At 41.3% G+C, this 22,513-nt stretch overlaps 1 protein-coding gene across 6 annotated transcripts in view; it reads left to right on the forward strand.

The window, feature by feature from the left end:
* The window catches only part of ERAP1 (endoplasmic reticulum aminopeptidase 1), a 37,616-nt gene that overhangs the window by 12,531 nt on the left and 2,572 nt on the right, over positions 1-22,513 (forward strand). For all 6 annotated transcript variants that reach the window (XM_025292203.3, XM_006064449.4, XM_044948524.2 and 3 more), the window contains exons 5-18: positions 1,548-1,668; positions 2,362-2,516; positions 2,874-2,987; positions 4,314-4,445; positions 7,861-7,992; positions 8,152-8,223; positions 9,524-9,678; positions 11,928-12,007; positions 12,584-12,767; positions 14,434-14,590; positions 15,252-15,436; positions 17,118-17,279; positions 17,710-17,850; positions 18,398-18,479. In XM_025292203.3, coding sequence (XP_025147988.2) covers positions 1,548-1,668; positions 2,362-2,516; positions 2,874-2,987; positions 4,314-4,445; positions 7,861-7,992; positions 8,152-8,223; positions 9,524-9,678; positions 11,928-12,007; positions 12,584-12,767; positions 14,434-14,590; positions 15,252-15,436; positions 17,118-17,279; positions 17,710-17,850; positions 18,398-18,479 — 1,872 coding nt within the window. The remainder of the gene's footprint in view (positions 1-1,547; positions 1,669-2,361; positions 2,517-2,873; positions 2,988-4,313; positions 4,446-7,860; positions 7,993-8,151; positions 8,224-9,523; positions 9,679-11,927; positions 12,008-12,583; positions 12,768-14,433; positions 14,591-15,251; positions 15,437-17,117; positions 17,280-17,709; positions 17,851-18,397; positions 18,480-22,513) is intronic.

The following is a 22,513-nucleotide window of genomic DNA, read 5'->3' on the forward strand; positions in this document are numbered from 1 at the left end:
AACCATGTGATGGGAGAGTTGGGACTGGAGACTGAGTTTCGTCACCAAAGGTCAATCATTTATGCCTGTGTTGTGAAAACTCCATAAAAACTCAAAGGGTGGCTCCTGTGAGCTTCTGGGTTGGTGAACCAGTGCAGGGATAGGGAAAGTGGTTTGGTAGGAGAGGACATGGTCGTTACAGTGCCTTTTTCCATACCTTGTTCTAAGGCAACTCTCCCATGTGGCTGTTCATTCCTGAGGTATGTTTGTTTATAATGGACTGGGAATCTTGTCGAGTAAAATGTTACTCTTGAGTTCAGTGAGCTGCTCTAGCAAATTAAACTCAAGAAGGGGGTTGGGAACCTCCAGCCAGTAGCTGCGAAGTCAGAAGCACGGGTGATAACTTGCACTTTTGACTGGCATCTGAAATCGGGTTAGGGAGCAGGCTTGTAAGACTGAATCCTGTAGAATGATGCTCTCACGCCAGGAGTGTCAGCATGGATTGTAGGATATGAATTGTAGGATACCCAGCTGGTGTTGCAATGTTGCTTGGAGATGTGAGGGAACCGCCCCTCCCACATATATCTACCTTGGGATTAGGTCCCCAGACCCCTTTTGTGTGCCAATAGTTTGAGTCATTTTCTTTAACACATTAAACTCACACTTTATATCATGTCTAGAAGTTGTCATATATGAAGTCTTGGTGTGGCTGGTTCTGTGATTTGCTGTTTCTGCTGGCTCTTGTTCACCGTGTCTTGTTCCTTCATGCTGTGTACTGTGAATCGTGTCTGTGAGCTTTTCTTACCTGAGTTGAAGGTGAATTTTTCCAGAGAGAATTTGTAATTTGCTCCTGTCAAGTGACCTGGAGACTTTGCAGCCTTGGGAATCACTTTAAATTATTGGCTTCAGGTTTTTGGACCACCTAGGCTTATTGTGAGTTCAGCTGTTAGACGGCATGAAGTTTAGCTTTTAGCCATAAATTCTCTGAGGAGAGTCTCTCACTATTCCTCATACATCATCAGGGTTTGAATAAGGCTTTTTTTCCCCCCTTGCAGTCTCCTGGAGGAATTTGGTGATTCTTTCTAGTTTAGACTTCCAGTAAGGGCTTGGTCCTTTGGGGTCTAGCAGGGGACATCTCCCACCCACCTTGAGCAGGTTCTGGATTTTGTCTCCTTTCCCTGTTGAGGTCTCCAGTGCCATGAAGACCTCAGTTCAAGTCCATCTGTAGTGGTCTAGTGTCTTCAGGGCAAAAGCTGGCTGCAGTGACCCTCTGCTGACTTCCGAGGGTCCTGCAGTCATTTCAGTTTGGGACACTAAGTTGTCTTTACCTTTTCACTATCTCATGTAAACATTTAGGAAGACATTTTTATATTTGTTACTCATCATCTATCTGTTGTTTTCAGTAGGAGGATTGATCGAGAACAATCAGCATTAATATAAGAAATAGCAGCCTGCCATTGTCATCTTTAATACTGGCAACCATGTCCCACACTAGGAAGCTGTTAATGTCAGGCTTCTAGAAAAGCCACGATGGCATTTGGATAACTCCCTTGTGTCTTCCTTTCCAGGTTTCCGTATATGCTGTTCCAGACAAGATAAATCAGGCAGATTATGCACTGGATGCCGCAGTGACTCTTCTAGAATTTTATGAGGATTATTTCAGCATCCCATATCCGTTACCCAAACAAGGTATAGATCTTGCACAGATGTTTCAAACTGACATTTAATGACCCCAGCAGTAGATTATATCTTCCTAACTGGCATCTTCCTCCACCAGCGCAGCAGCCTCTCAAGTCATTAAAACCCCAGCAGGTTTTTGAGGCATGTAGCATGGGGAAACTTTTGCCTTCTGATTTTAAAGACAAACATGACTCTATTAGTGGGCAGATAGCAAAGGACAGAGGCTGCATTTTTTTCCATGATTGGCATGCATTTGGTAAGAACATAGAGTACTCAATAAATGTTTTCAATGAGTTCCTTGATAGAGCATAAGAAAATCTGCATTTTCTTTCTTACATGAGCCCTTAAAACTATTATGTGTTTGAGTTTGTAGTGTGTGGGAGTCTTGGGCATCCCAGCTAGAGTGGATTATTGAGACAATTTTTAAGATTGTCCAATCCCCAAACACCTTGTCAGAGAATTAGAAATGGAGTCAGGAGGTCTGAAAGCCAAGCGTGACTTTATCATGCAGCAGCAGAGTAACTCTGAATGAGCCACCGAGCCCTTTGACTTCATTGTGAAAGGTTCTTCATCCAGGACCCAAGATTCTGTGTGGATCACTTAGTTTCTCTTTAATCCCTGCATCCATCCATTCTGAGAGTTAGTGTGTTTGGGCCATGTGTAGGTTAAGACTGATAAGATGTTTTTTGTTTCCTTCCCAAGATCTTGCTGCAATTCCTGACTTCCAGTCTGCTGCAATGGAAAACTGGGGACTGACGACATACAGGGAATCTTCTCTACTGTTTGATGCTGAGAAGTCTTCCACCTCAAGTAAGCTCGGCATCACGATGATTGTGTCTCATGAACTTGCCCACCAGGTAAATGAGCTCAATCACACTTTTCAAAAAAGTATAAACTATGTTTTTATTGCTCTTCTGGGACATAGGCTATTTATATCGATACATGAATTCTATGGATTCATTTTTACTTTGTCTTTTTCTCCCAGAGGAAAATTTATGTCTTTAAAACATTAGGTACCATGTTTTAAAATACATATTGAAAAGTTTTTCTTTTTACTTTGAAAAAAATATTAGCTTTATAAATATGTTAACATTCACATACTGACATTACACATATAGAATATATTTCCTTCTGAATGTTTGATGTTTATGGCCGTGTAGATAATCCAGTTGCCATAGAAATCTGTGGATAAAATGAGTAATATTTTCCTTTAGTGGTTTGGGAACCTCGTCACTATGGAATGGTGGAATGATCTTTGGCTAAATGAGGGATTTGCCAAGTTTATGGAGTTCGTGTCAGTCAGTGTGACTCATCCAGAACTGAAAGTTGTAAGTTGTATTTACTTACTTTCTTTTTTTTTTTTTTTAACATTTTAGGTTAATCTGTTGCTGGAAAATAGTATGTTTACCAATGCTTGATTATGGAATTTATAGAAAGATTGATAACCTCCCTGGGAGTTTAAATATGGATCAGGTTTCCAAAATGCTAGTGTACTTTAAAGATATCTCACAAAGACTTCTTTCCATGCTCAGTTGCTTATTTCCAAATCTATGAGTTATGAAGTTAGTACTAAATTGTCCTCCCTGAGTGAAAAAGAAACAGAAATAATGACAACTTGTCTGTTGTGTATCGCTTTCCCTCCTTCAGGCTGCTCACTGGAGAAGTATTAGGTACGGATTGATGTTATTCAATAGGGTCCTACTTGCCAAATCAAATGAGTTTTAAGATAATTGTACATTTGATTGTATAAGAACCTAGACTCATGGGTCACAAACTTACTGGTTTGGAATCCCTACATGATGATTTCAAAAGTCATGTATTTAACTTGTGAAAATCAAATGCAGTATAATTAGAAAGAAACATTATGTAAAAACAATCCTTTACCGTACTTTAATTTTCATTTGTACATATTCATATTCCCATTTTCATCTTCCTATATACATAACTTATATGTGAAAAGAAAGTGAAAGTGAAGTCCCTCAGTCGTGTCTGACTCTTTGTGACCCCATGGACTGTAGCCTACCAGGCTTCTCCATCCATGGGATTTTCCAGGCAAGAATACTGGAGTGGGTTGATTACAGTATAGTGGATCATAATAAGTATTTTCTTGTTTCCATATAGTCTTTAATAGTAAAAGTGATCATGCTTATTGTTTTGTTGTGTAATATGCCTTAATCAGATTATAGTTGGAATTTGTTCTCCATTGCTTTTTCTTTCACTACATGGTTAAAGCTAAATTTCTTTGCTTTAAAACCACTACAATATTGTAATTAGCCTCCAGTTAAAATAAATTAATTAATTTACAAAAAAAAATAGTATAGATGAAGACTGGAGATACTGAAATCATTATATATTTTAGTTTCATATTTGGGTACTATTGGGCTGTAGGCATTAATGTTTTTATTTTTATAGGAATGTTCTTTATTCTAAGGTGATGAATATTTAAACAAATTTTCAATATTGATCTAAAATCACTGTTTCCTGTCTGTTTCTTAGAAGATAATTCTATTTAATTTTGTAAATTCTATAAATATATAATAGGTCACATCAGAAATTTGGAGTGTAAACCTGTTATCCCACATGCAGCCAGGCTTATTTCATCATTTTTGATCTAAATGTGAATCATTGGTGATGTTGTCTTTCGATCTTAATAGGAAGATTATTTCTTTGGTAAGTGTTTCAACGCAATGGAGGTAGATGCATTAAACTCCTCACACCCCGTGTCCACACCCGTGGAGAACCCTGCTCAGATTCGGGAGATGTTTGATGAAGTTTCTTATGACAAGGTAAAAATGTATTATAAGGATACAGTTTGCACACTAAACTTACTGGAGTGGAGAGGCTATAGCTAGGGCTGTGGGGTGACTTTCCCTTCATAAGGACCGACCTGGATTGAAGGCTTTCTCTTCTCACTCAGGCTGACCAGAGTCAACTTTTTTAAGGCCTAACTTTAAGTATGGCTTAAAATCCTAAAGACTATACTGTTGTCAGTTCTTCATTTACTGTTGTAAGTGAATATTCGCAGTCTACAGAAACTTTTTATTTATCCTCCAACAAATAGGTCTTGATTGAACTTTAGCTTTGTATCAGGCAAAAACGCCTGCCCTTTTGTAGCTTTGGGTGCCTTCGGAAACAGTTGTCATGCAAAATGTGTTTAATAAAAGAACTGGAAATTGTTGCATATAGTAGTTGGGAGATTTTATATAAAAATCCATATTACTGTCTTCTCTTTGAAGGAGATAGAATTCTGGTCATACCAGGCTTTTATTTCCCTTAGCAATGTGGACTGGAGCTAAGTCATGGCTCCTTTATGAGATCAGGATTCTGCTTTTTAACTTTCCCTTCCATTCCAACTATTTCCATTATCCTCACCGAGGCAGAGAACGTGCCATTTATCATAAAGCTTCGCTGCTTTATGTGTAACAAAGGGAAAAGTATTTCATGTTTGCATGTTTCCATCAATAGTGCAGAGCAGATAAAAGCAGACATAAAACAGACATATAAACACACACGTAGATCAATGGAATAGAATAGAGCCCAGAAATCAACTCATGAATATAAGGTTAACTTATGAAAAAGGACCCAAGAATATACAGTGGTAAATGGAGTCTCTTAAATAAATGATCATTTAGTTCTTCTGACACCATATACAAAGGAATAAAACTGCACCACTGTCTTACACGACTCACAAAAACTAACTTGAAATGGATTAAAGACTTAAATGTTAGGATCAGAAACCATAAAACTCCTAAATGGAAAATAGAGAGAAAAAGCTTCTTGACATGTGTCTTTGCAGTGATTTTTGTTTTTTTTTATATGTGACACCCAAAGCATAAGTGCATAAGCAACAAAGGCAAAAATCAACAAGTGGAATCACACGAGATGAAAAACCACATGCACAACAAGAACAGAGAGAAAGGCAGCCTACTGAATGGGGAGAATATCTGAAAACCAGGTGTCCGATAAGGGATTAATGTCCACAGTATATACAGAACGCATACGACTTGATTACTAAAGAAAACAATCTGATTTTATTTTTATTTATTTTTTACACTTTATTTTTTAATTTAAATGGTTTTCATGGAAAGGCATTTTAAATAGAGCATTGTGTACATGTCAATCCCAAACTCCCAACCTCTCCCTCCCCACCACCCTTCCCTCCTGGTAACCATAAGTTTGTTCTCTGTGAGTCTATTAATATGTTCATTTGTATCATTTGTTTTAGATTCCACATTTAAGCAATATCACATGACATTTGTCTAGCTCTATCTGATTTACTTCAGTTAGTATGATGTAATCTCCAGGTCCATCCATGTTGCTGCAAATGGCATTATTTCATTCTTTGTAATGGCTGAGTAAAAACAATCTGATAATAAAAGAACTGAATAGAAACTTTTCCAATGACAAACATATGACCAATAGGTACATTTTAAAGTGCTCAACATGACTAATCTTTGGGGAAATGCAAGTCAAAACACAATGAGACATCACTCCACACCTGTTAGAATGGCTAGTCTCAAAAAGACAAATGGCAAGTGTTGAGAAGACGTGGAGAAAGGCAACCCATGTGCACTGTGGTGGGAATGTAAATGGGTCTGGCCACCGTGGAAGACAGGATAGAAAACAAGATATTACAAAATAGAGATATCATAGCCAGCAATTCCACTTTGAGGTATTTATTCAAAGAAAACAAACAGTAGCTAAAAGAGAGACATGCACCCCGTGTTCCTGGCAGCCTTATTTGCAATAGGCCAGATAGCTATTTCCTTAAGTGTCCATTCCATGGTGGACTATTCAGCCATAGAAAAAGGAAAGCTTGGCGCTTGTAACCACATGGATGAATCTTGAGGGCATTATGCTAAATGAATTAAGTCAGACAAATCCGGTATGACCTCACTTATAGGTTAAATCTAAAAGCAAAAACACACGAAGAGTGAGTTCATAGATTGATGGTTGCCAGGGGCTTAGGGAATAGGTGAAGATGTCAAAAAGTAAAAACTTGCAGTTATAAAATTCATCATAGGGATATAATGTACAGCATGGAGCTGTAGTTAAAAGCATTGTATTGTGTGTTTGAAAGTTGCTAAGAGGAACTCTTAGAAGTCCTCCTCACAAGAAAAAAAAATTGTAACTGTGTCGTGATGGGTGTTAACAAGGTGTACTGAGGTGATCCTTGTGCAGTATATGCAAGTATTATATACCCGAAGCTAAAGTTATGTATCAATTACACCTCCATAAATTATACCTCACAAATCCTTGTCCTGTTGGCAGGGATATGTACTCAATGCAGACCTTCAGGGACCCAGGCTCTGCCCATCTAGTGACTCTACTGTCTCCTAGAACCAGAGAGAGAGAGAGACTGTCTCTACCTTGAGGGGACCTAAGACATTCTTTTGGAAAAGGAGATTTTGAGTTATGTCTTAAAGATGAATTGAGGCTTTTCAGGGAGTGAAGTAGGAAGGGTTTCCTAGGAAGGGGGACTCATGATTTCCTAGAAAACTCAGGGTGGTGTTTTGAGTGAGAGGGAAGGAGGAAGGAGGAAAAGTTCTTGGTGGTTAGTTGTATGAAAAGTTCAGGGGGAGACAAAGAATGTGAAAGCATTTTTCTTTTCCTTGGACTTCTGTTGCTCGTTTGTCACCTGTCTGACCACTGGAGGTATTCGAGTTTGTGACCCGTGATTTAGGAAAGTGGGCGAGGAGGGGGAAGAGCTCTTATCACAGGAGTGCAGAGTGTTTGGGACTTCTCTTGCCCCCTTTCTCACGTTGCTCTTGCTGGACCAGTTTTCTGTGCTCAAGGCTGCCAATTCTTGCCCAACGGGCTCCGCCATTTCTCACCTGTTCTCAACTTTGATTCCATCTCTCCCCACTCCTGCCCTAGAGGGGCGGCGGGAGGGCCACGTGGTGGTCCAAAGTCCCGTGTTTATTCTGCACCGTCGCCCACTTGCCTGTGAATCATGGAAGATGGCAGATGATGGGGAAGCTTGAATACTGACAAAAAATAGCAGTCCTGGTGACTAAAGCATGAAGAGTCGTATTGATCCCCTGCCTCAATCGGTCCAGGTGTAACCCACTTTTTCTATTTGTTCCACAAGTGATCAGATGCTAAAAATGTTACAGCATCTTAACGAGTGGCTCCAACATAGTGGCAGTATATGAGACGGAGGCGGACTATAGCTAACAATTATTTATATGGTCTTTTCAGGGAGCTTGTATTCTGAATATGCTAAGGGACTATCTTGGTGCTGATGCATTTAAAAGCGGCATTGTAAAGTATCTGCAGAAGTATAGCTATAAAAACACGAAAAACGAGGACCTGTGGAATAGTATGGCAAGCGTGAGTATGTTTTCATGTATCTCTGTGTTTGGGGTTGGCAGGCTTATTGCCTTATTTTGTTTTTTTTCTGTACCACATTAATTCCTCTGAGAAGAATCATGAGTGGTTTTTCTTTTTTTTCCCAAAGGACTGAGTGATGTGTTTATTTTTGGTTTTTAGATTTGCCCTACAGATGACACACAACACATGGATGGATTTTGTTCTAGAGGTGAACATTCATCTTCAACCGCGGTAAGTTTTCACATCTGTACGTGTTACCCCAAAGCCCATTCTTTTACTCCATTTTCTTTGAAGGATAACTCTGTGCCAAGCTTTCTGAGATCCTGGATCGTATCAGTCTCTCTAGATAAGGCTGCATTTAAACTATACTAGAGTGACGGCCTTTTACAATTTTTCTTAAGTCTCTCTATACAAGGAAGTTTTCCAGCCATCTTTGGGAACATTATCTCACTGATATTAATTTCTTCAGCTTCACTCTCTGGAAAGCAGTAGATTTATGATGTGCTTCTGTGGTAGATTAGGACTATATCCTTCAGGCTGTGTCGATTGTTTCCATAGCCCTTCATTTGTGGGGGGAAAAAAAAACACATAGATGGCGTGAGCATTCTCAGGCACTTACGATGTGTCAGGCACGTGTGAAGCACTTACATGTATAATCTGCTTTATTCTTCACAATAAGCCTATGAGCAAATGCTATTACCCCTATTTTTACAGCTGGGGAAATGAAATCCAAAGGCATATGATTAGTAAATTGCAGAGCAGGGATTTGAATTGAGATCTAACTCATGTCTTTAACTGCTAAGCTATAAAGAATTCATAACACCTGAATCACAAAGCAGCCTGAGTCTCTGTTTATCTGGCCTTGTGGAATATTTTCACAGGTAACTCAGTGTGAGCCTGGAGATTCAACAGAATTATATCCACTCGATTTTTATTTTCTTGGCTGTTTTGCTTTCAGAGACAGATTTATTTCATAGTTTCTAGATGTGTCCCGTGGAATGTTTTATCCTTTCATTAGCTCTTAAATATTATTTGAAAGCTTTTTTAGTATCAAAGAATAAATGCTCGTTTGCCTTAATGGCTGGGTGTTGGGTTGTGGGCCACGTCGGTTTTATCACTTGGGAAGTACGGGCTCTCGATGGAGCACTTTTCCCCCAATCTTGCTTGTTGGATAGACAGCATCCTTATGGAGGTGTTGCACACCTGGGCACTTTCTGCCCTTTCTCTCCCTGACTTCATACACATGCCTGCTTTTGTGCCCGATGCCAAACCCAAGGTCTGCCCAGGAGAACCAGGTGTGGTACTTGTTTTTAAGACAGAAGAAAGGGAGAGAATGAAAAGCGAATAGTTGGTGCTCTGATGGATATGCTATGGCTGGAGCCAGCAGGGGAAGGGAGCGGGCTTGGGGCTGGGAGCAGAGGAAGGGACAGAAGAGCTTCATTGGCTGCAGCTCCTGCAAGCTCAAGCTTGGGCTCTCTTCTTAGAGGTGGGTCCAAGTAGTTCACATATCTGCCTTTTTCTCATAAACCAGCACTGGCGACAGGAAGGCCTTGATGTGAAAACCATGATGAACACCTGGACGCTGCAGAAGGGTTTCCCCCTGATAACCATCACTGTGAGAGGCAGGAACGTACATATGAAGCAAGAGTACTATGTGAAAGGTGTGGCCGATGCCACAGAAACCGGGTAAGGTTCACAGGGAGAAGCTCATTTGTTGCCTCGGTAATGACGTCTGCCTGGTAGGATGAACCCTTGTTTTTGAACTAGTACCCTTCCCTTTGTTGCAAAACACATTAATCAAATCTAAATACCCTATGAAGTTGACTTACACACCACCATCTTTTCAAAAGGATAAAGATGATATATAATTACTTTAACATTCTCATGGTTTGTAGTTAGACATGATGGTAATTTTCAGTTACTGGATTGAAGTCAGCTCTAATCATTTGTCTAAATTACAACAGTGCCTGTCAGTAGGGTTGGAGCAAGGACATCAACATTCAGGTGATTTCCGGGAAATGCAAGAGACTTGATTCTCTTCTTTGCCAGTCTGATTTGGATCCCCAAACCTGTTTGTCAGCTTAACACTACAGAGGACATTGCTGGAAATAAGACACTGCAACTTGACTGACGCTGCTGCTGCTAAGTCGCTTCAGTCGTGTCCGACTCTGTGCGACCCCATAGACGGCAGCCCACCAGGCTCCCCCAACCCTGGGATTCTCCAGGCAAGAACACTGGAGTGGGTTGCCACTTCCTTCTCCAATGCATGAAAGTGAAAAGTGAAAGTGAAGTCGCTCAGTCGCTGGATGGACACTGTTAAAATTTTTTTTTTTGGAAATGATTTCAGACCTCTGGAGAAGTTATAAGGAGAGCAAAGAATTCCCATATAATCTTGGCCCAGATATGTGTTAACTCTTCACCACATTTATTTTATATGTCTATATATAACCTAAAATATCAAACAATTCCAAAAATATGATCTTTATTTCTCTCTGTATATATGGCAAACATATTTTTAACTGTTTGAGAGTAAGTTGGAGGCATGATTCCTCTTCACTCTGAAATACTTCAATGTGTTGTTCAGTTGTTAAGTCGTGTCCAACCCTGTGACTTCATAAACTGCAGAATGCCAGGCTTCTCTGGCTCTCACTGTCTACCGGAGTTTGCTAAACTCATGTCCATTGAGTCGGTGATGCCATCCAACCATCTCATCCTCTGCTGCCCCCTTCTCCTTTTGCCTTCAATCTTTCCCAGCATCAGGGTATTTTCCAGTGAATCAGCTCTTCACATCAGGTGGCCAAATTATTGGAGCTTCAGCTTCAGCATCAGTCCTTCCAATGAATATTCAGGGTTGATTTCCTTTAGGATTGACTGGTTTGATCCCCTTGCTGTCCAAGGGACTCTCAAGAGTCTTCTCCAACACCACAGTTCAAAAGCATCAATTCTTCGGCGCTCAGCCTCTTTATGGTTCAACTCTCACATCCATACATGACTACTGGAAAAACCATAGCTTTCACTACACGGATCTTTGTTGGCAAAGTGATGTCTCTGCTTTGTAATATGCTGTCTAGGTTTGTCATAGCTTTTCTTTCAAGGAGCAAGCGTCTTTTAATTTCCTGGCTGCAGTCACTGTCTGCAGCCCAAGAAAATAAAATCAGTTACTGTTTCCACTATTTCCCCATCTATTTGTCCTAAGTAGTATTTTCTAAAAAGAAGAAAATTGATTTATATAATCACAGAACCTTTATCAAAATTATGAAATGAACTTGATATAATACTATTATCAAATGTATCAACCTTATTCAACTTTACTCAGTGGTCCTCATCATGACTTTATAGCAAAAGAAAAAAAAAAGAAAAAACCTGGTTCAGGATTTAATATAGGATCAGATTGTATTACTTGTCACATCTCTTTAGTTCTTTGATTTCTGAACCAGTTCCTTAGTCTGTCTTTCTTGACCTTGATATTTTTGAAGAGTAGAGGATAGCTATTTTAAAGACTGTCCTTTAATTTGGGTTTTCTGCTGGTTTTATTTTTTCACAGTCAGATTCAGCTTGTGCATCCTTGGCAGGAATTCCACGGAAGTGATGCTGTGCTCTTCTGAGTATATGATTTAGTAGAAGGCACAGGCTGTCAACTCCCCTACTTCTGGTGGTCTCACTTTACAGTCACGGCCCCTGAGATCTCTGTGAGACTATCAGGGCTCCCTTGAGCCCAGATTCCTAGCTCTATTCAAGGAGTCCAAGAAGAATGAATCGAACCCGAACTGGCAGCTCCCACAAAGCTGGAAATGGGCTGGGATGTTTTGAGCTCTTAACTCTAGCTGTTTCAGGTACCCTCTTTCTTTAAACAAGCCAGTGCCTGGCACATGGTGGGTGATTTAGGAACTGCTTGCATTGAATCTCAAGTCAACTGTCTGTCTTCCTTTTCTTAGGTTCCTGTGGCATGTCCCACTGACATTCATTACCAGCAAATCAGATGCAGTCCAACGCTTTTTGCTGAAGACAAGAACAGGTAATTTATTGTGGACCTAACTAGTGTACTTCAAGAAGGAACCGTTTAAATGTATAGGATTTAGATAATCAGTTTTCCTGGGTATTTATCTTGGTTAAAACAAAAATGATTGGGTCAGACTTCATCTTCAGCAGATCCCTGACTTTCAATTTCTAGTGAAGAATATAGGTTTGAAAATACTGTCCGGTTGCAAAAAAGAAGGCCAATATCTTGCCAGGTAGGGAATAAAACAGGTGAGTTATATAATCATGAGGAGGAGAGACACTTGGGAAAATCGCCCCCGACTTTAACATTGATGGGTTGTATCATACATGGGGCCTGAAACATGGCAGCATTCTTCTCATAAGTCTATAAATCTCACAAAATTCATGTCTTAAACTAGTATTGGCTTTTGTCTATTGGGAGGGATGCTGTTTTCTGGTTTCTTAAAGCAGTGTGTTCAATATGAAACTCATTTCAGTGTTAAAGTTGTTGAGTATTAAGCCTGCCTTTAGTTTCCTTGTCCAGTCTCTGATCAGAAAAGCTTTTACCAGTCAAGAGAGAAAACGGAGCTGTGATTTACTTTATTTGCTCTAGATGTGCTCATCCTCCCAGAAGAGGTGGAATGGATCAAATTTAATGTCGGAATGAATGGCTATTACATTGTGCATTATGAGGATGATGGATGGGACTCTCTGACTGGCCTTTTAAAAGGAACACACACGGCAATCAGCAGTAACGATCGGGCCAGTCTCATTAACAATGCATTTCAGCTTGTCAGGTAATGCAAGCCCCCCTCACAGTCTTGGTTTATTCCTGAAAGTTATCGTTCAAATCTCTGATTTCTAAAGATGAAAACAATTGATTGCTAATAAGAAATTGAAGGATGTTTTCTCCCAAGTTCTCCTAACAATTCAGGGTTGCTTTTAGCCTCAGGATTAACCTCTTATCTGTGTCTGCTGAGGACGGAGGTAAAGAAAGGAATCTGTATTTTAATCTTTTTCATTAACAACTTGGATCAGATGAAGGCAGAAGTGTAGAAAACCAGGAGACGGACATCCCGGAGAAGTCCCTTGCCTGGCCCTTAAAGCCTAGCCCAGCAGCTTTTCCTGGCCTTGCTGTATGTAACAGATCAGGTTTCTCCCTGCCGGGTGAAGGCTTCTTAGAAGACTAAGGTCGCCCAGACCCAAGCTGTCGTCATTACATCTCTTGGACTAAAGGAGAGCAGTTCCCCTGTCCCACCCCCACGCTCCCACGCTACCCAAACTGGATGCCTGGACGTCGCAGCATCTTTATGGCATGTAGCTCATAGGACATGGTCCAGCCAAATGACCTTTGAGTGGGAGAGGATAATGTTCACTTTTTTTTTTTGCCCCATAACACTGGCTTTTCAGGAAATCTTCCCCATGCCTAAAACTCAAACTTCTTCACTCTTTAGGTAGAAGTGACGTCCAAGAGGAATCCCCCAAGTGGGAGAGAATACTGTAATTCTCAGCTCCATGTCTCTCTGCTCTAAAATGTTGAGTTCTTCCAGTGACAGAAATCAGTGGGAGGTAGAGATAGGGGTTGCTTATGAAGCTGTTTCTGCCTGCCTGAATATATTCCCCTCCGCAGCGCACCGCTACTTAAATCACTGTTTACTTATGTGAGTGTGTACCCTACCACTGAGGCTTTTAAGACCAACTCTCATTATCATGATGAATTTTTTAGATCTATATTCAGTTTCTTTTTTATTTGTAAAAATTTTTTTAATTGATTTATGTTAATTGGAGGCTAATTACTTTACAATATTGTATTGGTTTTGCCATACATTGACATGAGTCAGCCACAGGTGTACGTGTCCCTCATCCTGAAGCCCCCTCCCACCTCCCTCCCCATCCCATCCCTCTGGGTCATCCCAGTGCACCAGCCCTGAGCACCCTGTATCATCCATCGAACCTGGACTGGAGATCTGTTTCACATGTGATAATATACATGTTTCAATGCTATTCTCTCAAATCATCCCACCCTTGCCTTCCCCCACAGAGTCCAAAATTCTGTTCTTATATTCAATTTCTGTTTGAAATGGAGATGAGGATGTGTTAACTCCAGGGACTCATACTGCTGACTGAGTGGCAGCCTCTCGGTGAAGCTTCCTGAGGGATCTTCGGTCACAGTTCCCGTTTCACTCTGGCAGTCCAGCACGGTTCGGTGTTTCCTAGAGGGACAGATGCTGACCTGCTGCCATTGTGTCTTAACCACAACTAGCAGAGCTGGTGAACCCTAGCTCTGCTATTCGAGAAAGTTCCTTCACAGTGCAAACATGCCATGTGTTATGTTTGACAGGAAAGCTATTAGAATAAAGGTCATTATCTGTAAGGAGTTGTCTGTATCTGACTGAATATTTTGCTGGAAGCTTGTTAAAATATTTTGCTGGAAGCTTGCTAACCCCGGTGTCTCTTGACCAGCATTGGAAAGCTGTCAATTGAAAAAGCCTTGGATTTAACCTTGTACCTGAAGCATGAAACTGAAATCATGCCAGTGTTTCAAGGTTTGAATGAGCTGATACCGATGTATAAGTTAATGGAGAAGAGAGAGATGAATGAAGTGGAAACTCAATTCAAGGTAAAAGCCTGGAATAAATTGAATAGTTTTAGATAACCGGTTTGCTTTGGTGTGGGTGTGGAAAAGATTTCTTACCATGGTGTATATTTTATACATGTCTTGACATATTTTAAAGAAAATCGCCATTATCTCCATATCTGAGTTGACCTGTGAGGATTTCGGTTTTATTTTGGCACTAAAAACAGGCATGGCACTGTCAGATCCTTTTCTTAAGTTTCAGGGGCTTGTCATTCCCTTGTGTGGCTAATTCTTTTTGTCATTTTACTTTGGTATTGTGATGGTTGCTCTTAAGATTTTCTGGGACTCAGGTACTTAAGCAGGAGGCACACAGTTGTTACTTTTGGCAAAATGTCATGAAGTCTTGTTGTATAATTTGCTCTCAAAATGTCACATCAACTGTCTCTTTTACTGTGTTTTGAAAGTGGCAGCCCATCCTGATTTTAAGTAGACTAAGTATATGTTTATAAGATGGTTAGGAAAATACTCGAATCATTCATCATTTGTTGCTTTTGACCCCTTTTATAATTAAATAGAAACCGAACCGCATGGTTTTGAAAATCTGAGTTGGCCTAAGCTTTAAGAAGCAATCCTCATCACCCGAGGTTGTACTGAGTTCTATAAAACCACGAGATGACTGGTAACCAGTGTGGCTTTCCCACAGGCCTTTCTCATCAGGCTGCTGAGGGACCTCATTGACAAGCAGACGTGGACGGATGAGGGCTCCATCTCAGAGCGAATGCTGCGGAGTCAGCTGCTCCTCCTTGCCTGCGTGCGCAAGTACCAGCCCTGCGTGCAGAAGGCAGAAGGCTATTTCAGACAGTGGCAGGAAGCTGGTGGAAACCTCAGGTCCGTTTTTTTTGACCAACTAGTTTGTTCATGTAAGGGGTATCTTTTCTGTTTTCCATCATCATGACTCAATGTTGGGGGCAAAAAAGAAACAAGTATGGATAAGACTCTTGTGCTCTTTGGGGAAAATATATATATTTTTTCTTTTAGATTTATCTATGCCCCTCTCAACTTTCTGCTCGAAGAAATGCTAAGAGGAAACTTCTATGCATAAAAGTCAAATATCTGAACAGTTAGAATGGGATTAGAATATTTACAGGGGTTTTTTGTATAGCTAAGGATACAAAAGGGCTTCCTTTGTGGCTCAGCTGGTAAAGAATCTGCCTGCAATGTGGGAGACTGGGGATCAATCCCTGGGTTGGGAAGATCCCCTGGAGCTAAGGGAAAGGCTAACCACTCCATGATTCTGGCCTGGAGAGTTCCATGAACTTTATAGTCCATGGGGTCACAAAGAGTCAGGACACAACTGAGCGACTTTCACTTGGCCCCAGATAATCCTTTCTTTTGGGTTTCCCTGATAGCTCAGTCGGTAAAGACTGCCTGCAATGCAGGAGACCCCAGTTCTATTGGGGTCGGGAAGATCTTCTGGAGAAGGGATAGGCTACCCACTCCTGTATTCTTGGTTTTTCCTGGTGGCTCAGCTGGTGAAGAATCCGCCTGCAATGCAGGAGACCTGGGTTCGATCCCTGAGTTGGGAAGATCTCCTGGAGCAGGGAAAGGCTGCCCACTCCAGTATTCTTGCCTGGGGAATTCCATGGACTAGGTGGCAAAGTGTGACACGACTCTCACACGAGTGACATGGGGTGGCAAAGAGTCGGACACAACTGAGCAACTTTCACTTCGCTTCACTTCAAGGATACAAAGGTGGCTTCTCAGGTGGTTCTAGTGGTAAAGAACCTGCCTGCCAATGCAGGAGATGCAAGAGACATAGGTTCTATCCCTGGGTTGGGAAGATCTCCTGGAGTAGAAAATGGCAACCTATTACAGTATTCTTGCCAGGATAATCCCATGGACAGAGGAGCCTGGCAAAGTCAGACATGACTGAGTGCACACGCGCATGCACACACACACACACACACACACAAGGATACAAAACCTTGTTAGACTGAGACAGCTGTGCTGGACAGGAAGAGAGGCAGTGCCTCTCATCGGAGCTTTTTCAGGCTTCTCAAGCTCTGGACAGGTGGGGAGGGGACACAGAGGGATATGGGGCAGGGACCAAGTCCTTTTACATTTGTGGCTTAAATCCCATGCAGGAAATACTAAGCTAACAATATACACACTTCCATTTAAAGAAGTGCCTGCAAACAGTGGTCCTATTGGGTTCCTGACTTTTGTTCATAGACTTCATCTTAAGTCTAGTTTGAATTTTTTTTCTTTTGTCTTGAAAAGTGACTACCTATTGAGTCACTTGGCATCATTCAAGTATGTTAGAAACAGATGTATTTAAAGAAGTGGCATTTCACAGTGTATTTTTGAGAAAGCTACTTAAAATCTAATTTCAGTTACTCTTTCTTGCCTCTTTCATAAAATGTTACTGAAGGAAAGAGGTTGTTTTTGTTTATATTTCCAAGCACACATCTCTGATTGTGGAGCAGTTTATCACTTCATAAGTAAGTCTCCTGCACGCAAACACACTTCCTTCATCCCAGCCTCTCTCCTGCTGTGTTCTTTTTCACAGCCTGCCCAACGATGTGACCTTGGCAGTGTTTGCTGTGGGGGCCCAGACCCTCGAAGGATGGGATTTTCTTTATAGTAAATACCAGTCGTCATTGTCCAGTACCGAGAAAAACCAAATTGAATTTGCTCTCTGTATCAGCCAAAATAAAGAAAAGCTTCAGTGGTGAGTAATTCATTCATGTTCATGTAGCCAAGAGGAACTAAATGAGAGCAGATCCTTCTGGCATCTATTTTCATTCTCTTGGCCAGGAACCGCGTTTTCTGCTGGGAACATTTATGCAGGAGGGAGCACATCTAATGTGTATGGTAAATAATTAGGGAGCAGCGAGTGTTAGGAAAAATATTTTGAGGAGTATGTATTTGTGTATCTTTAACACATTTAGAAATATATACTTGGTTTCCTTATTTAGCCACTTGTGAGCAAAAAGAGAGAATATATGAGAAGGGGTGTTGTAAATATAAATGTTAGTTTTTATTATTATGTGGCTATAGTGAGTTTCTCAGCTTTTTTTCTTTCACAAATCATTGTATTAAAAAGTTCAGAACTTTTTCCAGGGCCTCTTCATTGCTAACACGTCTCTTAATCATTCTAGGCTACTAGATCAAAGTTTTAAGGGAGATGTAATAAAAACTCAAGAGTTTCCAGATATTCTTAGAGCTATTGGCAGAAACCCAGTGGGATATCCGTTGGCCTGGCAGTTTCTGAGGGAAAACTGGAACAAACTTGTACAAAAGTAAGTCGTGCCAAAAACTGTGCCGTGACTGGGAAAAATTCCTGAACCTCGCTGTGTTTTAGCCGAGTTTGTCAGATACCAGGGGTTATCCAAAGGGATTCTTTTGACTGAAGATAGGAGATAGAGGTACCCAAAATATCCTTAGAAAATATGAAACTCTTATTCAGTGCTAACTAGTGGATCTGGGTGGTCAAGTTTTTCACGCCACGTGGAATAATCTCTTCCTGTACCCTGTGAACTATATGAAGCCTTCTTCTGCACAGTTCAATCCAAGTCTTCTATTTAGTACTTGCGCACTGCATCTGCCTTTATAAGTAGCACTTATTACTTGTGTCATTTTCTTTTGGGTACTTAAGCTTTTATTCAGTGGCTGGTGTGTTTATTTTTTACAACTAGATCTTAGCCCCTTGGAGCTAAGGATCATGTCGTATCTTTTTCATGCCTAACTAGTGTTTGGTGGATTGCTATAACATATGTTGAGGCACTTCAAAGTACATATGGAATGAGCAAATACTTCATAATACATTTTGACAATTTCTATTTCTAGGTTTGAACTTGGCTCAAATTCCATAGCCTACATGGTAACGGGAACAACAAATCAGTTCTCAACAAGAGCACGGCTCGAAGAGGTAAAAAAAAATAAAAATAAATAAAAATATTTCTTTTTAAACCTAAGTGACAGTTAGCTACTAGGTTATCTAATAAATAGGGGATCAGCAAAATACTTGAAGGGCCTGCTGAGTTAGAAATGAATTTTGTCACTGAGTGCATGTTCTTTCTGGATGTGTGTTTTGTTCAGTATGGTGGTTTTGATTTTAGCAAAAAATCAATTACAAATAATTGAAAGCGGTGCCTCTCCCCAAACATAGAAGTCTTAGCTCTGCCATTGGAAATTTTAGGGCTTAAAAAAATTACTTTAGACATCTAATCCCTGTTTGCTGCTGCTAAGTCGCTTCAGTCATGTCCGACTCTGTGCGACCCCATAGATGGCAGCCCACCAGGCTCCGCAGTCCCTGGGATTCTCCAGGCAAGAACACTGGAGTGGGTTGCCATTTCCTTCCCCAATGCATGAAAGTGAAAAGTGAAAGTGAAGTTGCTCAGTCATGTCCGACTCTTCGCAGCCCCATGGACTGCAGCCTATCAGGCTCCTCTGTCCATGGGATTTTCCAGGCAAGAGTACTGGAGTGGGGTGCCATTGCCTTCTCCGCTAATCCCTGTTTAGGATGTTAAAAGTGATTATTGGAGGAATAAGTGACTGAAGTGATCATCTACGTTATTTTGAAAGAGGCTGGTCTGGAAACTAGGTTCTCCATTATTCAAGCTCATGGTTTCCCGTTACTTACTTTATGTAGTATCTACTTTCAGAAAGAATTTTAGGCCACTTGTAAAGTCTGTATATAAAACAATGTTAACAAAAAGCTGCATAATGTTCAGAAAGAGTTAATTGTATGATGGATTTATGCTGGGGACAATTTATTGCAGTTGTACTCTACATTTATCACAGCTTCCTAGCAGCCAAGGAAAGATGAAAAAACAGTATGAGTTATTGTCAGGCAAGAGAGACCCATGGAACATGCAAGGTTTCCACAAAAGCAAACTTTTTAGTCTTAATGGGTCATTTTGTTGTGGTGCATGTGTGTGCTCAGCCACTTCAGTTGTGTCCAACTCTTTGCGACGCTATGGACTGTAGGCTCCTCTGTCCGTGGGATTCTCCAGGCAAGAATACTGGAGTGGGTTGCCATGCTGTTCTCCAGGGGATCTTCCCAACCCAGGGATCGAACCCTCAGCTCCTACAACTCCTGCATTGCAGGCAGATTCTTTACCCACTGAGCCACCTGGGAAGCCTGGCTCTCCTCTAACAGTGTTTGTTCTCTATAGTAAAGTTGTAGAACACATTTTACATGGCTTTAAAAATGTTGCGTTTAGATAAAAGCCAAGAGCCTAATATTCACTTTTTTAGGAATGGTTCAGTTGTGTAGTTCCATGATCTAACTGATAGAGACTGCTTTGAAAAATGAAAAAGAAATATGACAACCCTTATTTCTCCAGTAGTCTCACCCAGGCTTGTAAAATTAACTTGCACACAATAATTCAAGCTTGACCTTCTAGTGAGGTCTACGGCAGACATACTCTGTGTGATGACTGCAGAACCAGCCAGGGGCTGTGACGATGTGTAGCAACAAAAGATTTCATTTATTGATTGATCATTCATTTTCTCATTAATTCATTCAAGACGTATTTCATTCTTACTCTCCAGCAGTTACGGTTTTAGGTGTCAGGGCTACAGTGATGAAACAGGATATACAAAGTCCCTGTCCTCACAGAGCTTATATTCTACCAGGAGAATCAGTCAGGAACACATCAGCCTATGTCGGGTAGTTATATGCCCTGAAGATGAATAAGGCAGGGGAAGGAGAGTGACTGAGTGGGTAAGGGATGATGCTGTTCTGTGGGATGATGAGTGGGTGTGTGAGCAGGTGCAGACGGAAATGGAGACGTTTAGGAGGAGAGTGTTGTGTACAGAGGAAGCATCAGGTACAAAACCCCTGCGTCAGGACATGTAAATGAAAGAGCCTGACATGTTATCAGAATGGGATGTGTGGTGCTGACATTTAAATGCACGCACCATCCCGAGCCCTTCCTTCCCCTTGCCTCCACTTCCTCCTGAGTCCTGTTGGCTCTGCTTCCGGCTGTCCATCCTCTCTGCGCCTCGCTGCTCTTAGCGCAGCCAAGCCTTTCTCATCTCTTGCCTGGGTCTACAGTGATAACCTCCTGACAGGCCTTCCTCCTACCACTTGGCCAGCACCAAACCATTTTCCATCCTGAAAACCAACCCACGGTGGACTGACCCTTTCTTGGAACTCTTGCCCGTTGCTCTTCACGTCTCAAACCTCTCCTTCCCGTGTGGGTGAGTCCACAATGACCTGGCCCCGGCCCACCTCTCTGGCTCATTCCCGCACACTTCTGTGTTCGCCATCTCAGCCATTCAGCCTCCCTCTGCTCCTGGGCCCCACTGGGTGTTTCTCCCAGCTCGAAGCCTCCGCACTTTTTCCTTCTTCTTCCTGGCTTGCTCTGTCCCCAGCTTTAGACTGGGAAGGTTCGTTTTATTCTTAGAGGCTCGAGCTCAAGTGTCATTACCTCTGCAGGCCACTTTGTCAAAGGCAGGCCAGCTCCTCCCCAGTTGCGATCATGGCCTGGGCTTATTTTTCTCCACTGCAGTGCGGTCATCCTAGTTCACTTCTTGTCTCCTCTGGCAGACTGTAAGCTCCGTGAGGACAGGGTGCTCGCCTGACTCATGGCCTCATCCTCAGTGTCTTGTGCAGTAATTAAGCCAGAGGAATGAGGAAGTACCAGAGTCAGTGTTCATGAAGAAACGGATGTGGGTGAGTCCCTGGTACACCCTCTGGGCTTTAGGTTCCACACTTCACCCACATTACACAATGGCATCCTCACCATCACTCTGCAGTGTTACAGATGAGCAATCTGAGTCCTGGAGAAGTTAATCATTTACCCCACCCATATATCAGGCTGCTTATTGCACAGAAAATGTTCTCAAGGAGGCGTGTGAATCATCTATGTCCTCAGCTGAGATGCTGGATTTCCCAAGGCAGATGAAGATAGGAGTGATAAATCTGGGTCCGGAAAAGTTGAAAGGCAGGGGTGAACAACCAGCTTTATTAGAGCTCTTATAGGCATCTTTTAGTACTATCGTGTTAAGCTTCTTTAGGACTAATTAATTTGACCAATTAGTAAAACCGTTGTGGTTTGACTAAAGTGTGCCTAGAGTGATTTTTAAATTTTTTACATTTTATTGAAGTATAGCTGACTGACAATGTTAATTTTTCTTGCATAGCAAAGTGACTCAGCCACACACATTTTCTTTTTCATATTCTTTTCCTTGATGGTTTATCGAAGGATATTGCCCAGAGTGATTTTTTAAATAGCATATTAATTAATCTTGAATTCTGATAGAAAAACAGTAGGTTGAGCTACAATTTAAGGCAGGACAATGAAGCAGGGTGTCTCTAGGTTGTTATAGGGGGAAGGCATGCCTTCAGCTCACTGAAAAGTTCTATTTAGATTTAATTTTAAAACAACCCTGAATCATTTCTTAAAATTGGAATTTGATCTTTCAAAAGCCTATTCTTCCCCACCTCCTCTCCCCAAACTTATGATTATGACATGGATTTTTAAGGAATTAACTGTCTGGAATCCATGCTGAATAAATAAAACATCTTGGCCGAGACTTGCTTCCTGTCTACGAAATCAAAAATTGATGGATTAATGCTGTGAAAATTTATGGGAAAAGGTTAAGAACCCTTGACGGTGAGAGAGAGTAGCACAATGGTCAATGCTTTTGCCAAGCCAACCTATTCCTCCTGTGAGCTTAAAGGGGATAAAACACCCAGCAGAGAAACAACAGCAGATATTTTCGAGGAGATAGACAAACGACTCTTATCTCTCTAAAACCGTGGGGAATGTTGTGTGGATTTTATCTTGAGGGAACAATACATCAATTGTGGATTAGGAGGAAAAAAAATTGGCAAGGTTTGGGGTATTACCACCATAACTTGCTAAGAACCCCGCTCCCTGCAGTGTTTCTATAATAACATACGTGGCCAGGGCCATAGAGAAAGACTGCACTTTATGTCGCTGAAACTGT

The sequence above is a fragment of the Bubalus bubalis genome, chromosome 9 (genome assembly GCF_019923935.1).
Source record: "Bubalus bubalis isolate 160015118507 breed Murrah chromosome 9, NDDB_SH_1, whole genome shotgun sequence".
Classification (NCBI taxonomy): Eukaryota; Metazoa; Chordata; class Mammalia; order Artiodactyla; family Bovidae; genus Bubalus; species Bubalus bubalis.